The sequence below is a fragment of the Phyllostomus discolor genome, chromosome 6, assembly GCF_004126475.2.
Source record: "Phyllostomus discolor isolate MPI-MPIP mPhyDis1 chromosome 6, mPhyDis1.pri.v3, whole genome shotgun sequence".
Taxonomy (NCBI): Eukaryota; Metazoa; Chordata; class Mammalia; order Chiroptera; family Phyllostomidae; genus Phyllostomus; species Phyllostomus discolor.
The window spans coordinates 141114380-141134470 of NC_040908.2; the positions used below are offsets into that span (position 1 = coordinate 141114380).

General features: G+C 35.7%; 1 protein-coding gene across 9 annotated transcripts in view; it reads left to right on the forward strand.

Annotated features, from left to right (window-relative positions):
- Positions 1-17480, forward strand: part of ANO3 (anoctamin 3) — a 304038-nt gene extending 286558 nt beyond the window's left edge. For all 9 annotated transcript variants that reach the window (XM_036029156.1, XM_036029157.1, XM_036029155.1 and 6 more), the window contains 6 exons: positions 1933-2066; positions 2843-2995; positions 7538-7685; positions 11416-11496; positions 11684-11789; positions 13474-17480. In XM_036029156.1, coding sequence (XP_035885049.1) covers positions 1933-2066; positions 2843-2995; positions 7538-7685; positions 11416-11496; positions 11684-11789; positions 13474-13656 — 805 coding nt within the window. In that variant the 3' untranslated portion in view covers positions 13657-17480. The remainder of the gene's footprint in view (positions 1-1932; positions 2067-2842; positions 2996-7537; positions 7686-11415; positions 11497-11683; positions 11790-13473) is intronic.
- Positions 17481-20091: the final 2611 nt, after the last annotated feature.

The following is a 20091-nucleotide window of genomic DNA, read 5'->3' on the forward strand; positions in this document are numbered from 1 at the left end:
CAAGGTGAAAAACATGACTGTTCGGAGGAATTTCCTGACTATGGGGAAGAACTGGTTAGGTGATAGATGATTTAAGTAGTTCAGGATTAGTCATCAAATTATACCATGATTCTTTCTCCCTGCTGGCCCGCAGCTGGTACTAGGACATTCCTCAGCAGAGACTTTGGGGCTGGAGAGGGGACATTAGTCCGGAAATCTGCCGTAAAGTATTGTGTTAAATTACAAGCAGTCTTAGTATGAAAGCACCAAGGCCTTGTTCAAATTCCTTTTCTACCCCTTGCTAAAAGGTGCCTATAATTTACTTGGCCTCACTGAGACCTTACTATTTTTATGTGTAAAGTAAGAGATTAATAAAGATTAATTGAGATGACCGTATGCTCATTAACTTCAATAAATGACAGCACCCTTTTGTGAAGAGATTTTTATACAGATCATCAATATTCACACCAGATTAAAATGAATCTTTTCTAAATGAAGAGAGAATAGGGGATGGAGGATGTGGGAGCGGACTCTATTCCTCATACCCCTTCCTATCCTTGGCTCATCTCCTTGAAACATAAGGTTGGGGGAATATTATCTTAAAATGCCTGAGAAAATTAGCTATTAAGTGCCCAGCACAGGAACTGAGGTGCTGTGAGCACTTCATAAGCACCATCAGGATAGTGTAGTCATTACAGTATTAAGAATAATTCTTTTCTTACCATTTTCCTGGACTTCTGTACACACCATGCACTTTGGACAGCACTCTTTTAGCATGGCCTTGCCCAGGGTCAGCCTGGGTTATGCACATCAAATGCCCAGGGTACCACGGCAAAGGACATCCTATTGGTGTTTGTCCAACAGTTGGGCAGAGATATTGTTGGAAATAGTCTAGCAGGGGTAGGCCAGTCACTAAAGCAATGATTTTCGAACTTTTGAACCACAGTTCTTTTCCCTCCAAGTAAAATCTTAAGCAGAACTGAAATAAATGGAAAAGAACCAAGCAAATCTGCCTCAGTTCCAACTTCCAGCCCCTTTTTTATCTCCAGGGGGCCCCAGAGGCACCCTCCATGGGACACACATTGATGTACTGCCTGATATTTTGGTCTACCTCTGGTTCTTTTAACTCCCCCTGAAGTTCTAGGTCCACAGTTCATTGAAATTGAGAGTTGTATACTGAATCCTGTGAAATTTCCCTCATTCTAGAAATACTTTGCATCTCACTCAAAATAATTCATTGCCCAAAAGTCCACAATATGTATGTACCGGGGTATTTCTGAGTCATATAATTTCAAGACTGCCCCTGGGCTAGGGAAAGAGTGCTGTTACTTTCTTTCCAAGTCTGAGAAATGAACTCAAAAACAAGTCCATTGCCTGTAAATTATTGTTCACTATAGTAGCAGAAAGTAATCACTGATGATCAAACCCTTTGCTTCATAAATCAAGTGAAATGACTTGCTAAAACTCACACTTAGTGCATTGCAAGGTGGGGACTAGAAACTACATGTCTTGAAACCCTATCTAGGTCTTACTGTTTTAATGTGGAACCTGATTGTACTCACATTCAGAAAACATAGCCCAGAAACTTCGAGTTATGGAAATTGAACGGTTCAGATGCAATCACAACAACAGGCAACAGAGGAGTTCAAGTATTTATATAGGTGGGGTGTGGGAAGCAATCGTAGAAACAGATGTCTGTCTGTCTAATCAATATCAGGAAGTGTCTAAGTGTGTGGGGGATCAATCCCTAGATAAATACGTGGATGTTTATAGGATCTTGGAGAGTTCTTGAAGGCTGAGGCCTTTTCTCCCATGCTGAACTTGAAAGACGAGACCTTCAGTTCCCAGGAATGCTTAGTGTAGTCCCATGGTAGTTGATGTTAATACACTATGAATTGTTCCCCAGGTACTTAAATAAGAGCTCAAAAGCCCTTTGTCTACTTTGTGGTGTAGGTTGATCCAGAACTGGTGGTCACGACATAAAATCAAGCGAGGAATACAAGATGCTTCTATACCTCAGTGGGAAAATGATTGGAATCTGCAGCCCATGAATATTCATGGACTGATGGATGAATATTTAGAAATGGGTAAGAAGAGATCCTTCTACAGAACTATTTGGCCTTCTTGTTACTAGTTTTCTATTTTATGCAGTCTTTGGTTCAAGAGAAAATCATCTCTCTCCTTTCTATGCCAAGCATTCTAAAATACCTTGACACCTTCATCCCAACAGACTAAAGATATTAAAAGCATTGTCCTTGGAAGTCTATTACATTTTGTCCTCATAATATTTGTCAGCCCTAATAAAGTAATAATTCTTCCTCACAATGAATTGTTGCACAGACCTAGTCTAAGTCGGGACTTCTTCAAGAAGCATACTTACTTACATTAGAAAAATAAAGATTTACATTCCAATTGTTAAAATCACAATGTGTTATGTTAACATTTGCTCTTTCTCTGGACTTCAGTTTTCTTATCTTTAAACTAGAGAGGACAAGATTAGGTCTCTTGGGTCCTTTCTAGAGCCAAGCATTTTTCAAGGCCCCCTCTTTGATTTCTTCTTCTTTTGTGTTTACTCCTCCTATGTGCTGCATGGTACAGAGGTGGAAAGAACATAGACTTTCAGTCTACTGAGCTGAGTTTGAATGCAGGTTTTAGTTTTTTAGCTATCTGCCCTTTAGCAAGTTTACTGAACACATACAAGCTATAGTTTCCTCAACTCTGAAGTGGGATAAACATAGTTACCTTGTAGGGATGTTGAAAAGATTAAGGGCAATTTACATAAATCACTTAATATTGCACAATGAAGGCATTCAATAAATGATAGTGTTTCTATTACTAATTTTCTAATGTTCTCCCTTTACAGTTTTGCAGTTTGGTTTTACCACCATATTTGTTGCGGCTTTTCCTCTGGCCCCTCTTTTGGCTTTGTTAAATAATATCATTGAAATCAGGCTGGATGCATACAAATTTGTCACCCAGTGGCGGAGGCCTCTGCCAGCCCGAGCAACTGACATAGGTAAGATTCAAGACTCAAATGGTGTTGGCATTGCTAAAGCCAAGAGGTGACCAGGTCTTATATAATACCATGCAGGTTTCTATCGCTGGGGCTCCCTTCCAGTCATAACAAAACAGCAGTTTTTAGTTGAAAGGAAGAAAGAAGGAGAGAGAGAGAGAGAGAGAGAAGCAATAAAAAAGAAGGAAGGAGGGAAGGAAGGAGGGAGGGAGGGAGGGAGAAAGAAAAAGACTACTTTAGTTGAGAGTAGTTTCCTACTAAACATGTTATTTCATTAACTTGTTTGTAACTACAAAGGATCTCATGTACATCTTTCTATGTTAATAAATATAGCTCTGCCTCATTCTTCTATTTTTTAATTTAATCTTTATTGTATTTTTTCCACTACCATGTAGTGCCCTTATACCCTCTTCCCCCACAACCACCACACTGTTGTCCATGTCCATGAGTCCTTTTTCCTTTTTACTCAGTCCCTCCACTTTCTCACCCTCTTCCACTATGAGTTGTCATTGTTCTCTCCATCTATAAGTCTGTCCCCATTTTTCTTGTTAGTTCAGTTTGTTCATTAGATTCCACATATGAGTAAAATCATATGGTACTTGTCTTTCTCTGACTGGCTTATTTCACTTAACATAATGTTCTCCACCTCCATTCATACTATCACAAACGGTAAAATTTTCTTCTTTTTTATACACAATGGAATATGAGTAGTATTCCATTGTGTAAACAGAGTTCTATTATATGTTGTATGACAGTTTGAAAAATCAGCCACCTGTTTAGAAATGTTCAGATTGCTTTAGCTCTTGCTATTCTAAACAACACAGAGGTGAACATCTTCATGCATACTTTGTCTTATTATTTGCTCAAGGTGAATTTCCAGAGTGCAAGTCCTGTGTTAAAGAGCATGAACATTTAAAGTTTTGATAATTTGTTAACACATTCTCTAGAGATACTGCACCAATGCATTCCTCCACCATAGTGAATGAATGCTCATTTCTCCATTTTCTCAACAACTCTAGCTGTAATCAGGTTTTGGTCATTCCATCCTCAATGATAAGAGGAAGAAAAATGATATGTTAGATTTACTTGCATCTATTATAACTATGACATTAATACATTTGTAAATCTCTTTACTAATTGTGTTTATGACCTTTGAGCATCACACCTGACTTAGTGATCCTTATCTCATATTAAAAATGCTAGGCTTTGATATAAGTGTGAACATTTTGAAATGCTGTTTTATAATTATTTTATATTATCATGTATAAGGTTTTAAAGTGTATATGTAGTCAAACTGATATATCTCCTTTATAGTTGTTATTATATGTGGCATTCTTTAAAAAGGTCCTTTAGAACTCAAGATTTTTCACCCATTGTTTTAATTGTTTTATATTTTAGCTACATGTGTTATTTGCCTTTTGTTTGTTGGAATCTTATTATTTTATTTAAAGTGTTGATCTGTCTGAAATTTGCTATTAATAAAGGCATTAAAATTGAGACCCAGCTTTTTTTAACAGATAGCCAATTTTCCTAAAACTATTAAACAACCCATATTTTTTAAACTTATTTGAATTATCTTTATTTTTTTATCCCAAATTCTACACAAACTTATGTATATTACTAGAACCTCCATTTGTACATTGATCTAACTACTTATTCTTGGCATAATGTTTTAATAAACTGAAGTTTTGTAATAGAAATTCAAAACATATGGAAAAGCAAAGCCTTGCATTCTTAACTTGTTTGGCTAGTATTGCAAGGTTACTTTACCAGTTGATATTAGTCTTATGTATATTCAACAACCACAAAAATATGTTCACAATATATTGGTCTGTAGAGATTTAATGCCATTCAATTTGATTTCCCATTTATTGAAACAACTAATATTCATTATGTTAATTTGCTGCTATTTAACTTGGATATGTGTATAATTTTATTGTTAAAATAATGTAAGCACGTTAAAGAAAATCTAAAAAATAACTCGGAAGAGAAAAACAAAATTCCAGTTTTAGCTTTAGTGTTTATTGCACTTTCCAATGCATAGAGTACTATTTTTTAAATTTTGCTAGGCTGTCTTGCTCAAACCAGATGACACAAAGTTATAAAACTAATTAATAATCCTCCCCCCCTTTTACCTTTCCCTTCTACTTAAGGGATTGAGTGAAATCAATCAGACATATTCTTTGTCAATGTTTTTCCTGCTCATACAAATATGTAAAAAATATTTATGAGCATATTTTGGGCTCTGCTTTTTTTTCTTCATGAACATCCTCCAGCTCAAAATATAGTGGTATAATTCATTTAAATAGAGTAATAATATTCATAATATGAATGACATAAATTTTATAGACATTTACTTAATTTCCCAACCATAAACAGGAATAAATATACATACATATAGCTATAGATAGATATAAATATACATATAGACATTAATTGATACGTATTATACATCACATATCCATATATACAGATTGTAGTATGATCCCAATATCAGACTAATTATCACAAACATTGTAACAAGACATACTTTAAACAACTACCTACCTACTTAAAACACTTCCTGTTTCCTCAATCCCCAAATAGCACTGGATGGTATAAGAATTTCAAATCTTAGCATAATGCTTTCTAGCTCCATCCATGCTGTTGCCAAGGGTAGGAGCTCCTTTTTTCTTTCTGCTGCATAGAATTCTATTGTGTAAGTGTACCTTAGTTTTATGATCCATTCATTTACTGATGGGCACCTAGGTTGCTTCCAGCACTTGGCTATTGTAAATTGTGCTGCTATGAACATCGTGGTGCATAGGTTCTTTTGGATTGGTGTTTCAGTATTCTTAGGATATAGTCCCAGCAGTGGAATCGCTGGGTCGAAAGGCAGTTCCATTTTTAGTTTTCTGAGGAAGTTCCATACTGTTTCCCATAGTGGTTGTACCAGTCTGCAGTCCCACCAACAGAGCACTAGGGTCCCCTTTTCTCCACAACCTCTCCAACACTTGTTGTTTGTTGCTTTGTTTATGATGGCCATTCTGACTGGTATGAAGTGGTATCTCATTGTGGTTTTAATTTGCATCTCTCTGATAGCTAGTAATTATGCTAAGCGAAATAAGCCAGGCAGCGAAAGACAAATACCATATGATCTCACCTTTAACAGGAACCTAAACAACAAAACAAACAAACAAGCAAAATATAGCCAAAGACACTGAAATAGAGAACAGGCTGACAGAGACCAGAGGGGAGAAGGGAGGAAATTTCAGGGGAGAATGGGAAGGGTTTACAGGAACAAATATAAAGGACACATGGCAAAAACCAAGGGGGGTGGAAATGGGAGGGAGGTGGGGAGGGATGGGTGGGTAGGCTGGGATGGGAGTAAAGGACAGAAAACTACTTGAACAATGATTAAAATAAAATTAGAAAAAAAAGAATTTCAAATCTTCAACAATCCCATAAATTTTTAAAAAATCTTATTTCTTGAAGCACATTTCTCTGAATACTAGTGATTGAAAACTTTTTCATATATGTATTGGTTATCTATATTTTTATACCAAATTGCTTATTTGGATTATCTGCTCATTTTTCTCTTGGATGGTTTGCTTTATTAAAATTTTAGGATATCTTTGTATATTAATAACAAATAATAATGCTTTTCTGTTTTATATGAAGCAAATATTTTCTCCATGACTTGTTTTCTTTTGACTAAATAGTGTGACTTTTGTGAAAAGAAGTGTTAAATTTGATATGTTTAAATATTGTATTTTTTTATGCATTCTGATTTCTTCATCATACAGCCTTTCCAACCAAGGAAATGTTAATTTATTTTTTTTCTTTGCAATGCAATGTAGATACATTATAAAGATTTTGAAAATAAGGAAGGTGGGGAGGGTTGCAGGGGGAAAGTTGTCTATCTGTACAATCATCTTTAGCACTTTGAGTATTTTTTCTAGAGCTTTTTTATTTTTATATCAATATTTTTAAAGCTAAGTTTAGTCCTATTTAAAACATAGTTTTGACTACAGTCAATAATATACTGATACTATATGCAATTTCCAAAGCTTTATTTGTGTGTCTCTTTGATGCCAGGTTGCCTTCTTAAGAAGCAGAAATGTCAACTAGTAATTTGTAGGTCTTAATATCAAACTAGGTTTACTTTCTTGTACTTTTGCCTTAAAAAGTACTTGACACAGCGACTACATAAATTTCAGACTTTAGCCAATGATGTAGAACTAACTAGATCATTTTTGCTTGTTATTTTTATTACTTCAGCAAGTTGTAATTAAGCTTTGAAGCAGCTGTACCAAGTCTCATCATTACGGATATAAACCAATTCCTAAAGGTATTTTAATTTTCAAACCTTTCGAGACAGAGGTCTTCCTTTCCCCTGTGAAAAAGCACTCAATATCTGTTCTATCTGTGGTGAGATACTATACCAAGAAATTAAATAATACAACTGTGATTCCAACATAACTATAACATTCTTTTCAAAATAAGATTGAGGAGAGGGTTTTATTTTTCTATTTTATTCACTGTCTTTAATCTTTATTCTACTAGGTATATGGTATGGAATTCTTGAAGGGATCGGTATATTGGCTGTGATCACCAATGCATTTGTCATTGCTATTACATCTGATTACATCCCCCGTTTTGTCTATGAATACAAATATGGCCCCTGTGCAAGACATTTCGACTACGGTGAAAAGTAAGGGCGAAATGTACACGTTTTTCTGATATATTTTATGTTTGTTATTGAAACAAGAACTTACTGGGAAGTTTTGTTCTGTGACAATTAAGGGCGATGTTTCTGACCATTTCATTTATAACATGTATTTTGGAGAAATCAAGCAGGATAAAAAGGAAAACAGTGTTTTACAGTAAACAGTGTTAGAGTCTCTCCATGTTTTCCCTTGTAAATGTATCACTGACATCAAAATGTTAAAAAAAGATGTTATAATGTATTTAGAAGTCACGTTTTGAACTGGAAAAGACCTCAGAAATCATCTAGTGCAATCTTTTGACTATGCAGATGGGGAAATTGGGGCCCACACTGGGTACTAAAATTGCTGAAGTGAATAAAGTTAGTTGGTGGGGACATACAGAATAGGAAGGACCTGTCAGCTATATGATGAGAGATTCTTCTAAAGGAATTTATAGCAAGCTGTCCTGTGTATTATAGGATATTTAGCAGCGACTTTGGCCCTAGTCCAGTCCATTACCAATAGCAGCCTCCCTACCCCCCTAAGTTGTGACAACCAAAAATGTTTCCAGACATTGCCAGATGTCCCCTGAGGGACAGAAAATCAACCAGTTTAAAACCATTGCTTCAGGGACTATGAGATATTTCAGATTTTTTCTTCTTGAATGCTGGTATTAGGGAGGAATGCAAGAGAGACTGGAGTTTGGGAACAGAGAGAAACTGGAATTTTAGCTGGAGATTAGCCTTTGATGTAGAATTCCTAATAGAAGGTAAAGCAGTGATAAGAGAAGCTGTTTGTCCTTCTTCCTTCAGGAGTAGCTTTGGGTACGTGACTGATCTAGAGGCAGGACATGTGCCCCAACAGGTTGAGCCCTGGTTTAGGATGAAATCAGTCCTTAGATCTGCTGATGAACTGATGTTTTCTTAGAACATAGAAATTCCTTTAGAAACATAAATGTTTCAGTTTTTCAAAGGCAGGTAATAAAGCATGAGAATTTTTTTATATTATAGAGCCTTTTCAAGGGATTTTAACTTGAAGTTAAACACCTTAGGTTTAAATTCTAACTACCTTTTACTGAAAGGAACATCATCAATCTGGACCCATGATTAAGAAATGATGTCTAAGGTAACATTTTATGTACTCTGAAACACAATATAAAGTGGTTTTATTATTATAATTAAAATTAAAAAATCCTTTTTTTCTTAATTCATAATGATCTAGGAACAGATTTCTAGGGTTTATAAAATATGTAGACAGTTTTACAGCCCTCTTCCTTAGAAGCTGGTGTCTTTACTGCCACCTAGAGGCAAAAGAAAATTAAATTGGTTGGGTACTTTCAGGACCTACCTTTCAGGTAGAGATAGCTCCTGACCCTTTCTCCAAAATGAATGACTAGGGATGTAGAATAAGTTCAAGAGGTGTGAAGGGCTTATGAGAAGTTGAAAGCACACATACATGGGGTCAACCTTCTATTTCATTTTTTTCAAGGTATGCTTAGCAGCTAAATTGGAGTAGAGTCATTCAGATTGTAAATTTTCAAGGCCAGGTGACAAAAGGATAAGAGAGCAATGAAGAGGAGGGTGCTGGCAAGAGAACAGTCAAAATGGTAAATTATGAGGTCTGGGGCAGGGAAGGGAGTGAAGCCAGTGTGGTCGTGTAATGAAGAATTCCAGGTTTAAAATGAGATAGATGTGCACTTGAACCCAGGTACTATCAACTGTTTACCCTGGGACAGTGGTTCTCAAGGTGTGTTCTGCAGGTATCTTTCAGGGCCCATGAGGCCAATGCTACTTTAATAATAATATGAACATAGAGCTTCTTTTTTCACCAGATTAACATTTGCACTTATGGGCAAAAGCTGTGGAGGTAAATTTTTCTGGTGACTTTGCTTAACCCAAGTCAGTGACACCAACGAGAACCAGGATTGATAGTATTTCTCATTACTATACGATTACCATTTTAAAAGTGCTAGTAAGAAATTCCAGAATGTCCTTGATGAAACAGTAATACTTATTAATTTCACCAAATCTCTGCTCTTGAACACATGCCTTCTCAATAGTGTATATGACAAAATGCAAAGTGTGCATACAGCACTTCTGTAATGTATCAAAGTGCGATATTCGTCTCAAAGAAAAGCGCCATATGCTTGTTGGAGCTGCAAACTCACCAAGCTGTTTTAGCATGCAATGAGAATGGCCAGAAGATGATTATCCGGACTTGGGTATTTAGCAGACACACTTTTCTAAAATGCACAAAACTATCTTATCATTTTAAGGAAATAATGGGCAGTGTTTGTTACTATGAATAAAGTTTAAGATTTGAAGTGAAACTTAGGATTTTAAATAACTTTCTATGTACCTCTGTGAGCTTCAAAGCTTTACAGAACTTACAGATTATTTTTTCTAATAAAAACCAATGATAATATTAATGTTACTGATGTTTCATAGCTTATAGTAAAGATATATCAACATTTGGAAGATCTGTATAATTGAGGGAACCTATATTTTTCAAATGACCCATATTTGATGTTACAAAATCATTATGGGTGAAAAAATAAATTAAAAGTTCAAGGTAGAACTCTGGATTTTAACATAATTACATAAGAAAACTTTACTTATATGTTCGGATTCCACTTGCAACTAAGCTGTAAGAAATGCCCAGATGCAGAGCTTTGGTGGAATATCAAAGAACAATGCCAACAACTATCTGAAATATTATTGAAATAGTTCTCCTTTTTCCAACCATTTATATTTTTGAGGACAGATTCTGTACTTACCTCTTTAACCCAAATAACATGTTGCAACAGATTTAATGGAAATTTAATGAGATATGAGAATCTAGTTGTCTTCTAAATATTAAGATAAACACTAAAGGAATTTGGAAATATGTAAAACAATGTCATTTTTCACTACACTTTTTTCTTTGGGAAAAGGTAGCCTTTTTCCTTTAAAATGTGTTATTTCTATTAATTTATAATGGATTTTATAGTTATTTTAAAATTAATTATTAGAGAAATGTTTCCTAAATTTCTGTTTTAATTTCTTATGTGTTAAATATTAGTAGATATACCCCTAAAAAAAAGGTCTTTGAGATTTTATGTTTAAAAGTATAAAGGGTGGCTGAGACCAAAAATTTCAAGAATTATAGGCCTAGAAAAAGTTATTTAGTCTCTATAAACCTTAGTTCTTTAATTTACACATTGGAAATTAAAAGGTTATTGTAAAAACCCTGATCATAATTTAATATATAACCACCAGGGTAGGGATTTTTGCATGAGTTGTTCACTGTTGAATACCAAGACTCTAGAATTTTTCTAACAAAATGAGGTTTTCAATAAATATATATTGTGTAATTAATAAATATATTACAAATAAACATGTTCATTGACTGGCTGCTTAATTATTATTAAGCAAATAATATTATATGCATGTTTATAAAACATTTATAGGGGTTTAATCCATAGGAAGTAATTACCAATATCTAGTGCATAATAAACACTTAATAAATGTAAACCAAATGAATGTGTAAGATGGAAACTATTGGGAAAAAATGGCAGATGAAAGTCTGACTCATTAAATACAGGTCTAAGGGGAGTTAGGGAGTAGAATCAGATCACTGAGAGGCTAGGAGTTTATAATTAGAATGAAAAGAACTTACCAAATCTTGTCATCTGTAAAAATTTGGACTAGACATTTATGAATCTCTGAATTACACGATACTTTTCTTTTCTTCCAGTTGTTTAAAGGGATATGTCAACAACAGCCTCTCCTTTTTTGACCTGAGTGAGCTTGGTATGGGAAAATCGGGTTATTGCAGGTACTGACTTACAAATTATAGCTATCTTTTCTTCTTGCCTTCATCATTCCATCTCCTCCCTCTCCATAATAACGAGCCCATTTAAACTGTCATTTTGGAGTTCTGGCAAATCAAGAATATTTGGGGCCTCCACACTTTGATCTCTGTTCTTCAAAAAATTTTCTTGTTTGTTTTTTGTGGATTTTAGATACCGAGACTACAGAAGTCCCCCTTGGAGTTCCAGACCCTATGAGTTCACCTTACAGTACTGGCACATCCTCGCTGCTCGGTTGGCCTTCATCATCGTGTTCGAGGTTAGTCACAAACTGATGAAATAATCATAGGTAAATGCTTTTCCAGCTGATATATTAGTTGCCTCTTTGAAGTACGCTCACTACTGACTTCCAAAAAAGGACTTGACTATGTCCCAGTAAAAGGTTCAGATACAATGGAATCACTCTAACAAGTGCAAAACAGCAATAGGTGAAAAATGTAAAAAAGTAGGTCAGTGGGTGGGTGTTTGTACCAGGAAAACTAGGATAAAAATCTACTTACAGTTGAACTGAATGCTTAGTCTTGAGCCCCCTAATAACCAAATTTTAAAAGAAAAGGGTGGCTTTTTATCATCTGATAAAATAATTCATACCTATTCACAAGGATGGAGAAACTTATTTCCTGAACAATCAACTCTAATTACAGTTGATTGTGTGTATTAATAGAAGGGACATTGCATAATTTAGTCAGTTATGCCTCAGAACACTTTTAGAAAAATTGCATAGATTGAGATTATCAGGCCATGCAATAATATTAGATTGTAGTCCCATGAAGACATCTTGGAATGATGTCTTCTGAATTATTGCCTTGCTTAGCATAAACCAACCAGTTTGATATAGTAAGAGCTTAGCACTGGAATATATTATCTATTCTCTAATGTACCACTAAGGTCTCAGGACAAACTTGGAAGGCATCTGTTTCCAATGACCAAAATTACAGAGTGAGATGGCGAGGAAAGAAACTCCTAACCTGCTTTCCTATGGGAAACTTGACCGGCTCACTATGATCCACTGGGCAGTGCAGTCTCCTGGGACACACATAGCAAGCTCAGTTGAAAGTGCTGTGAATTCTTTGTTTCCACATAGAGACTATTGTCACAAAATCCTTTAGGTAAATGTGTCCTTTTCTATAGATCACAGTAACTCTATCAGTATCAGATTTTTTTTTTCTTTACTGAGTAACGGAAAGATCTACATTTCTTTATGGGAAAAGACAAAGGATGCACTTATAATAATAGGAAGTAATATTTAAATAGTGTGTATACTCATTTAATCCTCATACCAGCCTTTAAGAGATACTGTTATTATCATTATTTTAAAGGTGATACATAGAGAATGTGGGTGATTTTCACAAAGTTATACATCTGTGTCAAGAGTCAGAGTAAGGTTCAGATGTAGGCAGTCTCATTTAGCATCTATACTTTTTAACCATGAGCATATTACCTTTTGATTTTTGTTCCTGGTTTTTATATGTAATACTTTTGTCCATGTGTTTAAAATAGTTTATTGTAGAATAATTATGTAACAAACAAAAAATTTAAAGCAGTTGTAATGATAAAGGACTTAGTAGAGTAGAAGTTTTGACAAATTCAAGTGCTGGAGGCTGAGTCTAATCCCAGCATCACAGGCAGACTACATTCTCTCTAGTTTGTTGGCTGTGTATCTCCATCCCTCCATGGTCTTTCCCTGGATATGTGGGTTTTCCCTGGATGTGATCTTTCTCATGTGTGTATGACAGTTCTTCTTTTCTTCCTAATACCTATGTGATATGAGGCAACAGTAGTATTCCCAACATAATTTCTGAAAATATTAATATTCTAGATCATATATACTGAGTTCTGATGATTGATTGTGAGGCAAATGCAACATTGTTCATGGTTGTTCTGTTTTATAATTGGCATTTCTGAATCTTTGAAAAGTGAACTTTTCCTTCTTAAATTTGCAGCACCTTGTTTTTGGGATCAAGTCATTCATCGCATACCTGATTCCAGATGTACCAAAAAAACTGTATGACCGAATACGACGGGAGAAGTACTTAGTCCAAGAAATGATGTATGAGGCTGAGCTAGAGCATTTGCAACAACAACGAAGGAAAAGCGGTCATCCTGTTCACCATGAATGGCCTTAGTAGACACCTTTTGCCCAGTAGGAGGAGTAATAGCAATTTCAAAGTCTAGGTAGAATCCAGGAGGAAAGCATTCCTGGCAAACCATGTGTATAATATTCTGCTTGGAAATGCATCACAGCCAGTTCTTGGATTTAGAATATCCAAGCTTCTAGGGGGCAAAAAGATGACTTACAACATTAAAAAATGGTTAGGTTGACACCGCAGGAAGCTAGGATATAACACACAGGGAGCTGTATGTTTGAAGGCCTCCCCGCCTTTCATCAGCTTTAGCATAGTAAGGAGGTTGATGGTGAGGTTTCTAGAGACAGAGTTCCATGTCAAATTTCATAAGCCAGGCATGACTTCAAGTATAGTGTGGTTTTCACTCACATTCTAATCTGACTTTGGAACCTTAGGATGAGTTACGAAACTCATCAGAAATAATTTAAATGAGGGATTGCCTTCGCTGCCAGAAATCCATGTCCTTACTGCTTACTGGTTCATAAGAATTTCCCTTGTTTCTTGCTGAGATTACGGACCTGTGCCACAGGCACTTTATGCTGCTCTACATTGACTATGCAGTTGAAGAGCTGCACATCAGTTTTAGTTGTCAAACCAAAAATCTGAGATTCTGAAAAGAATACCATTCACTAAAATAACAGTCTATTGCATTCTATTTAAATCTGTTGTATCACTCACAGAACCAGTTGCACTGGAATTTTTTTTTACTAAATGCCAATAGAGCCACATGCTTATACAGTATATGTGTTTATACTCATATCATTTAGAGCACTACTAATTCATGTTTTGCCATGGAAGTCTGTTTATAATATATTTAATGTCCCCCTTGCTGATTTATTACATCAACCCACTCAGAATGATTTGAAATGCTGTAAATATTTTGGTTTTCCTTGTACCTTTGCACCTTGACAATATGTAATACAAGTTACAGTTTATGCAGCTCTGAGACCACTTCCACCGTATACCGTTGTGACTTGTTTTTTCAGGAAAACAGAAGCCAGATGCTTTTCAACTCTTTTGCTTTTCTGGCATTGTGCACTCTTGCTCATGAGTGAATGAAAACAACGCATGAATATAAATTTCTATTACTTGTAACATTGACACATTTTTCAATTTTACTTTTCTTTCATTACTGAGGGGAGTTTTTTGTTATTTCTTTGACAGATTGATTTGATTTATTTTTGAAAACTCTCTAGAAACAAAGGCAAATTAAGTGTGAAAGATTTGCTTTTTTTTGTGGAGTTGCTATTTCGGTGTCAACTTTGTATCTTTGAGTGTGACTGTTCACAGATGGGTGAAGTGGGCAGATGGGACATTGAACTACAGAACATCTGGTGAAGGCATAAGCTATGGGGGCAGCAAGAGAAGAAAGAGAAGGGTTGAATTAAGGAAATGTATGATAGAAATCAAGAACCTTTTCCTTGCAAAACAGTCCAAGCTAATCTCAGTTTTCTTCCCCTGAGAATAAAGTGAGATATAACCTACTCACTCATTTACACATAGATGTGATTATTGTGATTATTATTTGTCCAATTAAACAAGGCAGTTATTTCCAAAATTCATTAAGACCAAATTAAACCCAACAGTAATAAAGCTACTTCGTGTATATGCTAGCTTTTCTCTAGTAAGAAAATCATCCAGTTTCTCTTACTCAAAATTACTTTTATAAATCTAACACTAAAATTTTTATTTAACTTTTCCTTCTTTCCTTCTATGGAAAAGTTGTAGTCATTGGTTGACTGTTGGTTTTGACACAAATATTCACTTCCTTACTTGTTTTCTGATTCTGAGCAAGAGGAAGGACTTCATCTTCCAAATCTCCATCACATGACCTTGCCACATGGGACTCTCCCACCAAATTCCACAGAGGTCCTGTTTCTGCTGCCTGGGTACCAGAGCAACCTACTTTACTAACTCTACAATGAAGCTGTAAACCCCTCCATTTTCATAGCATTTGCATTCCCTCTTCTTCTATATACACACGCCTGAGAATAAATACTCTCTGTGCCTGCTGAGGATGTAAATGTCAGTCAGGTGCATAACCTGTCACTTACATCTTCTCCAAATAAGGGACACAGGAGCAAAGAATCATGACAGTGTGCACCTGGGAATTCTTCTCTTTCTGAGTTATTTTTTATACACCCACCATCAAGGTTTAAAATTAAATGGATTGCCTAGAGTGAAAAATGTGAAAATAAAAAATTATTTAAAATTACAAAGTATAATACCTCAATTTAGAAAATTCCTTCTCTAATATTTTTGAAAATGATGGAAAATGGGAGGAACAATGAAAAAGCATCTGAAATTTTCCTCTTGGGAAACAAGGCAGTAGAATTTAGCTATGCCTTCATCATGGTTAACAACAAAATATTGACAGTCCTTCACAGTATGTTACTTTTAGATCACTCTGCTTTAGTTTAAATGCTTTGTATCATGGTTTTCAAATGAATACAAAGTCTTTCTCAAAGATTTATATAGCACACACTCTTCTCAGGAATTCTGTATTACATGAATGCTGCTTATCTATTTTCATATTCTAAATTGTTGTCTTTTCAAGCAAATTAATATGTATGTGCATGTAGTCAACCTCGAGAAGTCGTTCAAAGCTGAAGCGCTTTCACAGTATAGTGTGTGGGAAATTGCCTGAGACTGTAACAGAAACAGTGTGTAATTGTCTGAGTCTGTGCATGCACTTTTAGATCAAATGCTGCTGAGTGACTGCATGAGGTACAACTTCCAATGCTGCACATTCTTCCAGAACAACTCTTAGCACAATCTGTGGTAGCACAATTATGGTAGAATGAAAAGGAACTTTTTCACTCAATAAATTATCATGTGATATATTTTCCTATAATTTGCACGTTAAATTTACTCCTGCCTGATTTTTAAATATTATGTTGGGATTTGTTGAGTGTGTGTGGGGAGAGGGCATTACTCATTCTTGAGCTCTACATGGCAATAGTTTCCGGTTCTTACAAGCCCTTTATCACATGCTTAGAAAGTTTTGACTATTTGTCTTCTGTTAGATTCATTGTCATCATCAAGGCATTTGCAAATGAAAGTGCAATGGAGTGTCATGTTGATCCTAATAATGCCTTGTGCTGGAAACAGATGGCAGAGGAAGCTTGCTTGGTTCTGATGAGGGTAATAATGCTTCTTTTTCACACTTGGGCTGGCTCTACTAATTATCATCAAAATCTCTTAAGGACAGGAATTTTAGCACAGATACAGTTCATGCGGAGGAAGGAGGACATGTAAGGGCACCAGAGCCAACTGTCAACAACAGGCTACCCAGTTGGCCATTTGTTTTACTCGACTTGATGGTTAAAATTGAAAATCCAAGCTCCCTGATGAGTTATTTAACTGATATGGCTGAATTGATATGTCAATTTGTGGCAGGTAGACATAGGCCCAGGATGGTGTGTGTGTGTGTGTGTGTGTGTGTGCGCTCACACACATTGCTAGGCATATATATCTTTTGGTGTATAAAACCAGTGAGCACTTGTTCTCTGAGATATGCCTGAATCAGGCCTTCTACTCTATTTTCTCCCAATGACAGTGTTATAAAGGCTTTGGAAATAGTTGAGGTTACATCCAAAAAACTAGTTAACATCTTACCTCATTTTTGGTATTCTCAGTGTCTCAGAAACTAACCTTGGGGATGGCCTGAAAAACCCAGCTTCTGATATAAGGGTGGGCATTTCTATTCAAAATGAAAGATGCCAACAACATACAGTCCAAAGGAAAGATTGTGCTAGCTAGGGTTTATGTATTTGCACTGGTGATAAGTTATCATTGATTGAATTTGCCCTCTGGGTTCATCTGAAAAACCACCTCTATGACTACATCTGATGATTTTCTTTCTAAAGAATGCACATAGTACATAGCTACTGTATCCTAAACACATCCAAATGAAGGCATCTTTTTCAGGAAAGTGAAATGAAAGCACACAGTTTGGTAGAGAAAAGATGCATACGATATTTGGGACCAGATCCAATTTTCCATACCATCAAAATCTGCTCTCTAGAAAAAGCAGCTTATCCATCAAATCTTGAGGTTTTGTGACTGCACCAGTGTGTGTGCCCCAGCACAATTTTCCCTCCAGAAGGCCTCCTGTTGCATGCACAGCTGGCTCAAAGTGGGAATCTTGAGGACCCTAGATAGTGAGCTCTGTGGATATTGCTCTATACCTTTCCCTAGGAAGGAACGGTGGGACATTTTTAGCATACACCTATATTGACTTCTTCAGAATATATATTTCCATCACAATGGTCATTCTTTCTGCGAGAAAAGCAGTGTCTCTGCCTTTTGTTTTTCAGAAAACAAAACTTTCCTAAATTACTAGTTGAAAAATAAAACTTAATGAGACCCATTTAGATAATGCCCACACAAATAATTGTCCTGGTGATGACCAACGTGTGGTACTCAAGCTGCCTCAAAACCTTTATAATTATTTTGTCAATGAGCATGCCACTCACTGCCAGGTGAGCCCTTTAGGGCAAATTTTATATCTTTTCTAACAAGTCAGATGAGGAGAGTTTTCCCACTGATTTTGACAGTGTATTTTTTCATGATTTTTTTTTCTGAGAAGAGAGCGATTAGATGGTCCAAAAAATCTGGCAGCAAAGATCAGTGTACAAGCAATGTTTTGGGGATGGTGGAGGGGACATAGAGACTTTTCTACTGAAAAAATAATGTATCTGATTTGCAGATTCTATTTCATTATCTGCTGCACACATACTGTGTCTCCTTTCTGACTGAAAACTGCAATTTAGTTCATCTTTTAACATTCAAAGGAAATAAAGAGTTTTTTATTCATTATCTATTATAAGGTTTATGAAGCTACACATAGTAGCCTAGAGTTTAGTGAAAACTTCAGCTGAAAAATAAATGTGCCAATTTTTAATGTCAAAGATGAAAATGCACTTAAAAACATAAATAGTAGCCCTGGCTGGTATGGCTCAGTGGTTGAGTGCCAGCCTTTGAATCAAAGGGGCACCAGTTGGATTCCCAGTCTAGGGCACATGCCTGGGTTGCGGGCCAGGTCCCCAGTAGGGGGTGTATGAGAGGCACCCCCTACATAAATATCTATATTTATGTATCTATAAGTATAGACATATTGATATTGATATATAGATAGAGATATTTATTATTGTCGCTTAATAATTAAACATTCCTATCAAACTCTCATAAGAAATTTGAAAGTCAACTTAAGGGAGCTTTCCTCTGTTGAAATAAAAGGAATCCATTTTTAAGCTGGTGTCTTCAGGTCAGCATTCTTGAAAATGGTAAAAAATAAAGATACACGTAAACCTCAGCAGTGTTGTTCCGCATTGGCCCATACCATCGCCTGAGCTCAGTTCTCCACGCATTCTGCCTGACTGTATTTCACTGTTATAAAAAGCAGTTTAAGACTTGTTCATGTATTTTCTTACATGGCAATTACTTACATTAGGACATTAAATCAATACACTATATGAAATTACTCTTAGCTTTTTAATGTATCCAAGCAGATTTTGAAATTAGAAATTAACTGAATGCCCTGAACAGTTGTGTATACATTTGCTTTAACATTAAAAATCAACAACAACAACAAAATAGATATATTGCTGTTTGTGGAAATTCCTGAGGACAAAAAGATCAAGGTAACCTATTAAGTCATAAGGTAACTTCTGTTTTGTGCTTGTGTGTGCACGCAAATGCGTGCCCTGAGACTTGGGTAGCCCCAATATTACAGGCACTATTGGATGCACTGAAGAGGAAGTTATGTTATACAGTATATCAGGCCTGATTTTGACAGGTTTCCTTGGTTACTGGGTAGACCTGCTTTAGTCTATTAGTTACTGTAAAATATTTTAGAGTAGACAACTATTTTGCATCTTATTCCTATCCCTGTGGAAAATGTTCACATGGATCATATGAATGCACTTTGACCTGAACTTACTTTAAAAAATAATTAAAATAATTATCTAGCTTAATGATATATCTATGCTCATTCTGCAGGGTTTTTTTCTCTAAAATTAACTACTTCTGTAAATATAGCACTTAATTTACAAGTACTCAAGGGCTTTATGAAAAAGGTCCATAACATTTGGCAATATAACATATCTTAAATTTCCTATTGATATGCAGAAATATCAATTACCATTCACTGCCATAGGCCAGGACTATTTGTCATAGGTTCTAATTAGAGAGCCACTGATTCACTGACACCCCAGGTGAGGAGCATGTTGTGATTAAGTAGCCCAATGTTTATAAGCTTAACCATGTATGCCTTCTGAAAATAGCTGACATTTCAAATACAAAAGGTAAAATATTAGAAAAGTGGGCTTATGTTTGTTGTTCACACAGGTGTTTGCAAATCTAGATTGACTTGATCAGGACATCAGAATAGAGGAGGAAATAATAGCTTGACTTTTTTCAAAGAATTAGAAA